This window comes from Netta rufina (assembly GCF_964035555.1).
Source record: "Netta rufina genome assembly, chromosome: 11".
Classification (NCBI taxonomy): Eukaryota; Metazoa; Chordata; class Aves; order Anseriformes; family Anatidae; genus Netta; species Netta rufina.
Genome location: NC_140134.1, coordinates 14,050,960 through 14,063,708, shown reverse-complemented (window position 1 = coordinate 14,063,708; position 12,749 = coordinate 14,050,960). Strand labels below are relative to the sequence as shown.

The 12,749-nt window shown below is 38.8% G+C and overlaps 1 protein-coding gene across 1 annotated transcript in view; it reads left to right on the top strand.

Annotated features, from left to right (window-relative positions):
• Positions 1–12,749, top strand: part of ARNT2 (aryl hydrocarbon receptor nuclear translocator 2) — a 102,828-nt gene that overhangs the window by 28,395 nt on the left and 61,684 nt on the right. The window contains exons 3-5 of the mRNA XM_084293237.1: positions 2,793–2,840; positions 8,641–8,854; positions 11,128–11,341. Coding sequence (XP_084149363.1) covers positions 2,793–2,840; positions 8,641–8,854; positions 11,128–11,341 — 476 coding nt within the window. The remainder of the gene's footprint in view (positions 1–2,792; positions 2,841–8,640; positions 8,855–11,127; positions 11,342–12,749) is intronic.

Sequence of the window (12,749 nt, the reverse complement as noted above, 5' to 3'; positions counted from 1 at the left end):
TTGAACAAAGCAAAGGTGTTATTTAGAGATTTAGTATGCTGCAGTCTGGCATTGCACCCTAGACAAAGAGTTTCTGCAGTGATGAGCCTACTATGCATATGGTAGGGGTTACCTATGGGTATTAACCCATCAAGGTCTTATGAGATGAGAAGCTGATAGCCAGCCATTTGGGTAAGAAGGGAGTAAGGAATAAGTGGGACTATGCATTGAGCATGGGCAGCAGGATCGAGCCTTAAACTGTCATCAGGCTCTCTTTAATTCTTGGTATTATATTCTGGTAATAATAAAACTTAGTCTAAAGTGCAGCAGAGACAATATTTGATTTTTGAGGGGAAAATCCATTTCTTAGCACTCAGCTGGAGTATTTGTCGGGAAGCTAAGAAAATCTACCCCAGTATGGAATCCTAGTGTATTGGAGATGAAGAAAAATGAATTAAAAAAATATTGCATCCCAAATTTAAGCAGGGTCTTACTAAATCTCTGGGGAAAAGTCTTTTCCCTATAGTAAGGCTATGTATTTTTTTCTGCCCATGTTCCCTACACTTGAAACTCCAGCTTTATCTCAGTTGTTTTTTTCAGTTGCCAGTGAAACCAGGGAAGGATATGCCTGATGTGATGATTTTGCAAGTTGTTCTAGGTGCAGCCAGCCCAGTGCCTGCCTGAGTGTGTGCTTTACTTAAAATGAAACAGCTCTCACCTAACATTGACTTTCACATTTTTGGCGTAAGCAGAAGCACTGTGAGTGAAATAACCCAACCCCAAAGTTGGTTCTGGGCTATTGTATATACACATATATGTGCATAAAGGCACACTGTTATGTGGGGAAGAAGCAGGTAAGTAAGAGGACAGCTTCAACAAGATGATAACGCACAAATGTTAAAATACAATTAGTGCTGCTGCACATCTGAGGAAATCCAGGCTGTGGATGCCAGCACCAAAGGCCACATTTGGGTCTAGCAGCACATAGCAGGGTCCTCCTGGCTTAGTGCTTCTGCATAGGAGATGTTGCTGGCCGCTGGAGGTCGGTGTTGTTCTGCGCAATGCAGCTGAGAGGTCACTGGCAAGGGAAGTGATTTAGAAACTGGGTTTGGTGATAATTAGGTGAGCAAGAATGTAATTTATAGTGACAATGATGATTGCATCAAACAACCAAATTAAATGTGCATCTCTTCTTAAGACTCTTTTGGGAAAATGGTTTTCTCCTTGCTTCCTTTAGAAATGAATAATCACTATTGACATCTGGAAAATATTACTCTGTCTTTTCTAATACCATTTCCAATTCCTGTGCTTATTTGCTGCTCATGTCCTGATTGTACGTAGATTGCTGTGAGTCAGATGTATCTTTGATATCAAAATTAGGAAGCAAGGCTGCATTCTCTAACTGGAGCACATTCTGCTGTATGTTTGTGCAATTTTAAAGACTATTTTTACACCACTGATGCCATACTCTGCATGTATGTCTTAATTTTTAATTGGAAAGTAGTGTTGTTTTTTTTTTTTTTTTTTTAATATTGAGTTAAATATTGTCACTTTTCAGGGTTTTGCCTTTAATATGACATATATCTATTATTAACATGAAGTAGTAGATGCATCAAAATTTTAATTATATAAATTGTATTATATTACACTGAAATGCTAGAAAGCTTCGAGTGTGAAGAAACCCAACAAAACCATTTGCAAAAAAAACAATGATTTCCTATCTACATGAATTACATTTATGTGACTGCTCAAGTCTCTGTCATACTAACATAGCTTCTTATTAAAATACATACACTAACACAATAATTGTATATGGTAATTTTATATCAGATGGTTCTTAGTCTGACATAATGCCAGAGTCGCCCCCTTGTAATCAGGATATTTGTCTACCTCTTCTTAGGGATACAAAAATGTAAAAAAATACTTTGTAAAAAGCTTTGTAGTGACAATATCAACAGGAAAGAGGTAATCATGCTGCGTAGTGTAGGAAAGTAATCTAGGTGACTAATTTAGAAGGTTAATCTTCCTAGTGTCTCTGTGTAAAGTGAAGAAAGAGGTTCTTGCTTTTTGTGGCTCCCTAGAGCATCCTAACTGGAGGGCTAGGATTTGGCACAAGGAAGAGCTCATCTCTTTTACTTAAGAAGAAGGTCTGGGACATAAAGCAGGTAAGTTGGGGGCATAGTAGACCCACAGGTCATTTTAATATGGCCTAGGTAAGGTATACTACAAAGTAATTGCTGCCTACAGCCAGGTAATTGCTACCTACAGCCTGGTTGGTAATTCATGTGAAATTACTGGTGATATAGGACAGGTCTAAGAGTGTGCCATGGTTATGATCAATAGAGGTGAAATACATAATCTTTTTGGCGAAGAGGCTGGGAGTTCATACTGCTCTACCTTTAATTTCTGTAGATTTCTATCAGGCCTGTGAGATATAGCACTTCTGGCTGTTTCACAAGAATTGCATTTGTTTAATATTTCCTTTTATTTGTTGATTTTAGCAGTGTGGATTTTTTTGTGTATCAGAACAGGGTGTTGTTTGTTGGTTTTTTTTTTGTTTGTTTGTTTCGTGGTAGTGGTGGTGGTTGGGTTTTTTTTGTTTTGTTTTTTGTTTTTTAACTTGTGTTCTTTGTATTCCTGGCAGCTAATAAGCTACTTTTAGGGGGTCTGGAGAGTATGAGCAAGATGAGTCTACAGCCATCACTACCCCCAGTCAAAATATATATCAAACAAGATTGCGAACCATTGACTTGAATGTTCATGTCACCATTGCCAATTTCATTATTACATATTTGGAAATCTTGCTTTTACAGAATGGATTTCGATGATGAAGATGGGGAAGGGCCCAGCAAATTTTCAAGGTGAGCCTTTATGAAGAGTTGGCCAAATTTCTTACTTTTTCAGTGGAGAAAGACAGCTGTCCCACTACTGCTGTTTTATAGTCTCTGTGGATATGGGCTGAAGAAATTGCCAACAGCTTGACCTAAATTCTAGTTACAGTTTACCAGCTTCCTCTGCAAATTAGGCACACTGGCAAAAATCTGCTTAATGTAGTTATTGGCTTACAAAGCTGACAGAATGTTTGTGTCATAATTTCACTCTGCAGCTAAAAATCACAATTTTTCTCATTTGACCTAGCTTAGTATTTCAACTGCTGTAAATGAATTTTGATAATTTGACATTGCTGAAGTTGTCTTTTTGCCACTGAAAAAGAATTTTATTTCAAAATTAGTTCAGATACTAACTACTTGTTAAGACAATCTGACAAATCCTAGAGGCATGGGTTGTTTTTTTAAGATTAAAGGTCATTATGTACCATCAGGTGTAACTGAATAGTAGGAATTGCCAAAATAAATGTTAATGTGGAATATTCTATGCTAGAAACAAAAACAAACATCAAAGCATCATTGCCATTTTTCACTTTTCCTTTTGTTCCAGTCACACTGTTTGCATTTTTTCATTAGAAACCAAGTGGCTGCACTGAGAATAGATGCTGTGAGGCCTACGGATAACTGCTGATCATTCAGATTGTAATTGCAGCTATATAGTAGCAGCCATATTCAAGCACAGCTGTCACTATAGGGTTTTAACAGGATATGTTGCAACACCATAACATAACCTCCTGGACAGGACCAGCAGCACACAAGTTTAGCTGGTATCTTTTATACAAAGAATATTCCAGTCTGTGGCATCAAAACTCCTGGTCTGAGGGCTAGTCTAACGTTTGGTAGAAGATGTGTGTTAAGGGTACAAGATTGATAATTAATATGATCTGATTTTTGTCTGCATAAGCATGAGGGTTTCTAGGCACAGTTGTGCACGAGTTGGTCTTTCTCCAGCCTTGCTTCAGCCATGGGTTGTGGGGAAAGCCAATATTTCCATTATTTTTATTGGAGAAGTATGGTGTAGAGTGCGTAAGACTCTCTGATTTCAGATGCCAGATCAAAATGTGATATTTAAATCTTAAATGATGTGAAAACAAACAAACAAAACAGATTGTTCTGCTTTTAGAGAGGGTTCAGAAAAACAATGTAGAGATGACAAGGGCCATGTGCAGACATCCTCTTCTGGCCACGGCTGACCTCTCAAGGAGATGTTATTTTTAGTTGTCCTCCTTCTAGGACTTTTTCCCTTCTCCAAACTGCTCACATAACTGATTCGTAGTTTGTGTTGGCCAAAATTAGTTAGTTAGCAAAGAATTGCTTTTTACAAGTTTAAGCTAACCCAGAGTGGAGACTGGAAGGGACAAAAGAGTAGCTGGAGGCAACAGCATCTTCAGCCCAGCCAGCCAGACCAGAATGAGTAGGCAATCCATAACCTAGCAGCAGCACTAGAAGTAGTGGTGTTAGCATGGTGCTCCATGTGTGTCAACACACCTTGCTTCTCAGGGAGTTCCAAGGCAGCTCAGGTACCTGCATGACTTCTCATTGTCACCTGGAGACACATGCATGGACTTCTCACCTAAAGGCATGTGGCCATTACTCATTGAATCTGTGTTGTTTAAAATTGTTCGAGCACAGTATGTTCTCAGGGCAGGGTCAAGTGGAAAAAAGTAACATTTTCACTTGAAGGTTTTGAGGGTGTTAGTGCTAAAACAATGTAGGAAGGAATGCGGCTCAAGTCTCACTTAAGCTTTGTCATGAGAGTTTGAATCAGTGAGGAAGGAAAATATGAAGCCTCATAGAGGAACTTGCACGTTTGTGGTACTTAAAATTACTTTTAACTCATTTCAGATGATAAAAGGTTAATTATTAGCTTTTAGAAGAGAAAAGGCGCTTAGTTATGCTGTGTTTCCTTATCAAGTAATAAGTGAAAGCTTCATAGGCTCTCTGTAGTAATAAATGACATTGTTTTGGAAAGACATAATTCTAATACAAAATCTTACTGGTCTGTTCTTAACCGGTGATACTCTTCACTTGTAGAAAACCCATTAGCTTTTTTTTTTTTTTTTTTTTTTTTTTTTTTTTTTTTTTGTATTTTCAAAAACGTACTTTTTCCATTTTGGAAAAAAGCATTTTTGGTTTCTTCAAAAGTAAGATACTTGTTTTCAAGATGCAAAAAATGCATTTTTGTAACTACTTTAGCAAAATCTAATTTTGAAGGATTAGTATGTTTTTTAGGGAAGGGAAAGGAAAAAGAGCATGTCATTTTTTAGTAAAACATCATATTGGTGCCATCTCTGGAACAGCACTTCAGAAGCAGTGAAAATTCAATCCTGTGGGGCTGAAGTCCCATTGATCTGAATTTCCTCCGTAAAGTTGACAGTGATACACCACGAGTACCTGTTTGGGCATCTAACTTCTGTTGATTTGGGAGGGAATGAGATAACTGTTTACTTCTAGATCTTTATGCCAGTTTTAATTTCACTTCTATTTACCTAGCAGTTTCATCTGCCTGACAGTCTTGCCAACAGATGGTACATCATAGATACCTACCAGAGCTTTTTTCTGAAGGCATCCCTATACATTGCATTGCACTTAAGTGTGTGTCTGTGCCCTCCCATGTTATCTGTAGACCATCAGTGCCCTCTACTGAAAGGAGCGAGTTGTGGTTGCAATCTGGGAAAGATACAGCTCATTCACTTCCAACACAGCAATGAATATTTCATGGGCTGCTGCTGATAGAAGCTCAGTGGTGTTTTCCGTAATGGTGCTGGTTGTTAAGTTTCCCAAGCAATAAGTGTACGTCGGAGTGTCTGCATAAATCCACTGAAATATGTCTTCAACTTGTTTTAAATGTACAAATGAAGTTTTTGAATCAGCATGGCTTGGAAGTTTCATTAAACTCCACATTTTCTTTGCTTTATTATTTTCATGCCCTCATATTTCTTGCTGTTATTTGTAATAGTTTGCAGTTGTGAACCTCTTTGCTTTCTGCTGTGTGTTGACTTTAGTGCAATGTATAACCCTTGTGAATTTACTTGCTATCTTTTGTTTATAGGTATGATGGTGATCAAATCTCTGGTGATAAGGAAAAGTTTGCAAGGTAGGCGTGTTCCGTAGAGGTCTTCTGCTGAGAGAAAAGAGGGGAATGGTCATATCCAAAACATCTCAGTATTTGTGCGTTAGCTTAGAGAGCTGGTTATTTTGTTTCTAGGTGGGAAGATGATCAAAGTACTGCTGACACAGAAAGGATGGCCAGGTATGAAAAAGGAAAATCAAAAATGGTTTGCCCCCATTTTTATTTTATATGATGCAGTTCTGACTGTCAGAAGGATTGACTGATCCAAAAGTGTTTGAAGTCAGAAACACTAACGCTGGACCAAAGTGGGTTTGGATCAGCTCCCACGATCTCCCAAAATGTAATGTGCCTCCAAAACATCCACGCAAAAACAAAGCTGGAATTGACAGAATTAGGACATCATCGTGCACATGTTTATGAATGCCAGGGTTCCCTGGGCAGGCCCTTTTGGAAAAGGAGCACAGCCCATCTTTTTCTTTTAAGAGTTTAAATTTGAACTAGTTTCAGGAAAGTTTCAGGGTTTTTGTTTGGTTGAACCTTTTCATGGCCAATTGGTTAACATACTAATACTTTTTAGTTTTTGTGATCATAAACGAAATAAATGGACTATTGGGTATTCTTCTCTTTCTTCTCAGGAAGTCCTGCAGTCTGTTTACTCCTTATAATGGTTGTTTATAATGATCATTAGTATCAAAATACTTTAGTGGCAGACAGTGAAATATGTATTTATAAATGTAAAATATGTGTTGAATGTGTGTTCTTTGTCTCTCTTGTCTCTCAGCCACCATTTCTGAGAAAATGCTGAACTTAGACCAAGCTTTCATCGTGTAAAAATGCATTTTTCTTCCCCTTGTCTGTATTTATTGTCATGTAATAAAGACTTGAACACACATGTTCTTATGTACATGCACACTGTCACACAAGATGTTCTACTTGTTTGTATGTACACAGTCCGACTCCCACAGGCAGTGATCTCTCCCACATATGTGCAGACCCACACAAAGGCTGTGTATCAGCCATTTGAAATGGAGAGGTTTGTTATTAAGTTGTAACAGACAGCAAGTCAATAGAGACCTTAGCTAAGGGATTCTGTGATGTACTAAAACACCACGGGCTATCATTGCTGGGATCCATACCTGGATTTCCTGAGTGTAGATATAGTAAGCATAGGCATCAGTAGGAATAATAACAGCATGGAGCCCTAACACTTAGTAATTCTGGATGCAGTGCCCTATACTTAAAACTCCTGTGTGTGCAGGGGAGAGGATATACATTGTAAAGCAGGGCAAGCCTGTGCATTCCACTATTTCAGGAAGCAGCACGCTATAGCTTGTATTTTTCTCTGCATTTTCAGAAAGGGCTCCATTATTAAAGTAGTTGAAAAGTGTGCTAAGCCTTTCATGATCACTCTTCATAACATTCAGTTCCAAAGAATGTTGCAGTTTCTTTTAAATTTGTGTTTCTATACTGACCAATGCTGGTGGACTCTCCATGTGATCACCTTTCACATCTTGTTGGATCAGCCAGAGATCCCACAAGAAAATGCCATGCACAGCTCATTGAAATCAGTGGAAGATGCTGCTTTGACATCCGAAGCATCACATACCTCTTGTGTACTTGTATTTAGCTGCCACCTGACAGGTACAGTATCTGAAATATAAGTACTAGGCAGAGAAGTCTTCTAGGTCCTTTTGGACTGTCTCTCGGTTCTGCATTTATTGGTGAAATTCCTTGATAGCGATCAAGCAGTAGTGATTTACAGTAAGGGAGAACTGAACTCTCAGATCTTCAGCCCTGGCAGACTTTGGTGACTGTCAGTTTTGAGCATTCTCAGATTTGGCTCACCAGCTCAGTCATGTGTTTTCTATAAAAGATGAGAACACTGGAGCTCAGCCTGAAGCGGGGCAGCATCAAGTACTGTCATTGTTACTTCCCTGCTGTGTTAGATTGTTCTTGTACATAAATTCTGATCTTTGTCTGACAAGCCAGATGTTTACTTGCTGTCTTTTGTATTCATTTTATTTATTTACTTTTTTTTTTGGTATGTACTCTTATACCATATATAGTCCCAGTCCTGTCTGATCCTGTAGGCCTGTAGCATCTCCCTGCAGGCCTGTGGCTTTGTACTGGGATGTGGGACTTTCCACAAAGCATTACAGGACTGGAGACCTATGTTGTCCTTAAGTGGGTGGTTGTGGGTGTAGGCTTTTTTTTTTTTTTTAGCTGTCAGTCAGAACTGACTCTTACTCCTGATATGATCCATTTGTTAGCGAGAGCTTTCCTCTGAAGGAGGCCTCTTGCAAGCAGAGCCAACACCTAGAGCAAGGACTGGAAGCTGTGAGATGCAGGACATCTGTAGCAAATCTGGGCATTTGGCAGGAGTTGACAGGTGTCAGTACCTCATATTTTTCTACTTCCATTATTAGTTCTTCAACAAAGGATACTAAACTGCTTAAGAGATTAAGGCCAGAAACAAATAGGCTAGAAATATGGGTTCTTTTCACATTTATCCTTCTGTGGCCTGGATTTTCTGTCTATAAACTGAGAGATAATAGTGCTTAGCTTTGTAAAGTACTTTGCTCTCCTGGAGGGAAAGCTGCAAAACAAGTGTGAAGTATTATGATTTATTACCTCTGATTGAAATTCTTACACTGATCCTGTCTGCTTTTCTGTTGGTTTGGTGTTTCTCTAAATGATCAGGGAGAATCACAGTGAAATTGAGAGGCGCCGAAGAAATAAGATGACACAGTACATCACCGAACTGTCTGATATGGTACCCACTTGTAGTGCATTGGCTCGTAAACCTGACAAGCTGACGATTCTTCGGATGGCTGTTTCACACATGAAATCAATGAGGGGCACTGGAAATAAATCTACTGATGGAGCTTACAAGCCTTCGTTTCTTACAGAACAGGTAGTGTGTTTTTTTCCACAAATAGCTGTTTTCTCTCGTTTGTGGTCTTCAGTGGTGTGAGGAAGTGCTGAGAGGAGTATGGTCTCAGTTTGACCCTTCACTGTTGAGTAGTAACTGGTACAAGCTAAATAACCAAGATGTAAATGAACACAGGTTTCTTGTGAGTTTTTGGACTTTATCATAACCATACGAGAGATCCCTTGCTCTGAAGCTGCAGAATGGACATTCTTGTCCATTTTCACAGCATAAGGTACTTAACATTGAGGTCTGTCCTTCTGAAAAGCAAATCACAGGCAGTCCATTGTCATTGGAGATGACTATTCATCTCTAGGACTGGGTTCCTCCTATCCTAACACAGTTTCTCTAGAAAAGATAGAAAGGAATCTGCAAAAATCTGCCTCTCCATCCTTAGTTTATAGGAAGATTTAAAAAATTTCAATGTTTCAAAAATTCAAAGTTTCAATGCATAAGTTGCATTGAACATAAGGCGGCTGAACTGGGCTGAGATGAATCCCATCTGTAACAGCTGAGGTTACATTTTTGATGGAGGAGGAGGGAACATGCACCCAGTTTTCAAAGAAAACCTGTGCTTAACAGAGTGCACTGGAAATTCCTACCACCTTTGTTTTTGAAGTCCAATGAGTGTAATGTGCATTTTTGTGGTCTGAACAGTGTAAGTACTTACATGTGTAAGTTATGGCTAGAGGTACTACTTCTTTCTGTTAAAGAAACAGCAGCTGTTGCTGACCTCTGAGTGTTCACATCTCTACTTATTCTGGCTTTCCTGAAGCGTGCTTCTAGAGGGACTGACATTCAACTGGCTTTTGGTAGGGCATCTTGCTCACTTGTCCTTGCAACTTGGCTTTTAAACTTTGCAGGATGACAAAGCTTATCTTTTGTTAATTATATATTCAAAGCAGTTAATTATATATTCCTTGTCCTCTGTATAGTGCAGCCAGCTTGCAGTGAGAGTTGTTTTTTTTTTTTTTTTTTTTTTTTTTACTGTACTAAGGGGTTCAGAAGTGATGTGCTTTCTCTACAGTAAAGAAGCCAGCAGAAATCTTCAGTCTGTTAAGTGTTTCTCCAGATGCGTTATCCATTTCTTTTGGGCTTTAGTAGAATTAATTAGATCTTGATCCTCACCTTATCAGGTAGTATCTGCCACTCTCACACCAGCCATGCTGTGCTATCTAACCTGAAATGAGGCTCAGGAAGCTCCCTATATGAGTTTCAGATGCAGTAACTCACTGCTGTATCCTAGTAAGCCCTGATACTTGCTGAAGGCGCCAGGCAAGGGCTGTGCAAGCTTGTTTTTCATGAACTGGGGAGACAGTTGTCATCTTTTCACATCATAAGTTTTCAAGCTCTGTTAACCAAAGGCAGTGTTTGTGTGTGATGCATGCAAAGAGCTGTTTGCATATGCAATTCAAGATATTGGGTGTCTAGACCATATGTCTGAAAGCGAGGGACAGAACTGCCTTGATTTAAAGGTCTGTGTCCCCCAACTTCTGATCCCAAGGTGGAGTGGAGGCTCTGGGTGCTATGTCTCAGGCAGAAGTGATCAGGACAATGAGCAGGAGACCACATAAAGAAAGGCAAAGGGCAAGGGTGTTGCAGTCATCTTGGGTCTCAGAAGCTTTGTGTCCACAGGTTGGAAAAGGAAAGCAAGAAATAGTATAAGTTTCTTGTGTGATGGCTTGGGCATCCTAATAGGAGAGGAGGCTGAGGATTCCTGTCCTTGCCCCATTACAGTTTCTGTCTGTTATCCACCGACTGTTTAATTTACAAACAGAACTTATCCTGAGGGGGAGGAGAAGGAAAAAAAAAAAAAAAAAAAAAGAAAACAAACAAAAAGTCTTGTTGTTTTCTTTCCAGTTAAATTATCCAGGTCATTTAATTAAGGGATGGGTCTGCCATATGAGTTCTAGCCCTTCATTTCCTCTGTTTGTACTCCTAAATAACTTTATAAAAAAAAATTATTAGATATCTATCATGCACCAGGCAGTGAGTTTTAGTTTATTTTCTTAAAGTGCATTGAGATCACCAAATCAAAGGCAATAAAGGAAAACAATATTGTTTGTTACTAAGGTCAGCAATTTATATTCTGCTGCTAATTTGGATGTGTGTTTTTTTTCAATACTACAATAAAAAATTCTCCCAACGTTGTGCTCATCTATTAAAGTCACAAGAAAACAATATTCTTTGGCAGTGACATATGTGTTACTTAATTCCCTTTTCTTGCTGGCCTTCTAATCAAATCCTTTCTTTGAAAGGAACTGAAACATCTTATCCTGGAGGCTGCAGATGGGTTCCTGTTTGTAGTTGCAGCTGAGACTGGAAGAGTCATCTACGTATCCGATTCTGTGACTCCTGTGCTGAACCAGCCTCAGTCCGAATGGTTTGGCAGCACTTTGTACGAGCAGGTTCACCCAGATGATGTGGAAAAGCTACGGGAGCAGCTGTGTACATCTGAAAACTCTATGACAGGTCAGATATATCTGATGTATGGTTCTTTGCATTATGGATCCCTGCAGAGTTTTTCTGACATTCAAATGCCTGTTGTTACAAATCTGGTAAAAATGGAGTTCTGCAAGATTAGAGTGCTTTTTCTCTTTCAGGCACTGCGGTAATTTAAGTCATCTTTTGCATCACTACATTTTGTTTCCTATTTATTCAACTTAAGTCAAACCATGTAGGTCTACCTTTCAGACTTGGCTTGGGTAGGTTTGGAAGCTGAATTGTTTTCAGGCACAGTCTGGAAATCTGGATTGTTTTCCTTTCATCCTCAATGAACTTGTGACTTCTTTACAAATGTATTGCTTTATGGCAGTGTTTATTTTGAAGGCAAAAATCATACTTCAGACTTTTCCATTTTCATAAAAGTTCCTTGTGGTTTGTTAACGGGAATCCAGGAAAAAAAATCTAGTGTTTGGCAGCTGAAAATCTAGTGTGGATTTTAAACAAGAGGTTTGCCCCTGTAGCAATGTGGTAAGTTAGCTACAGCTGACTATGTATCATTTGACACACAAAACTAAATAATATTCACAGTATAACTCTGGCTTTTACAATTATTCACGCTCAAGACTTCCCAATAGGAAGCTATCATGGCTTTAATAGAATCTGTGTATCAGAGCTATGAGAAATAGCTAAATCCTATTTTAACTCAGAATTGGAAAGGGGGAAACCCAGCTTCTCATTTTATTCTTCCATGTAATACATTTATAGCTAAATGAAGAAAAAAAAAATATTTATAACTAAATCCCGATCGAGGCAAAAGTCATGTAATTTCTCCTTGCTTTAATAATTCAGAATTCTGACCTGGCTTGCTGGAAGTTTTGTTGTGTTTCATAACTCAAAGGACAGTGATCCAGTTTAGAGTGAACCTGCACACTGTTTACAGCTTCCATGTCAAAACAGTGCCAATTTCATGGTTTCCTGTGGTTTGAATGTGATGTGGTTTTGGCAGAGCTTTCCCGTATTCATATTGGAAACTCAAAGCAAGATTCTGTGGTAAAAAATCCAGATGGATCAAACCCAAGAGAACATTTAGGGGAACCTGTGCAGAGCAAAACATCTGAGTTTCATACCACTTTAAAATGTATGTGTGATATTTGCAGAAGAGCACAATGACTGGTTTTTATTATATAGTATGCAATACATTTTAATGCACGTACCGTCTTCCTCTAAGAAGCAATTACTCCAGAACCTCAACGAATGGTCACACTTAGACTTTCTAAAGTGCTCATTTGGTACGTGGGCTTAACCTGCTCAAACTGGAGCACGACTAGACAAACACAGAGTACTTCTGAAAGTCCAATTCTGTATTTCTTTCAGCTTTAACTGTAAGCTTTCCTTTTACACTTCATCCATCTTTAGCCAGTGGAAAGAGAAGTTC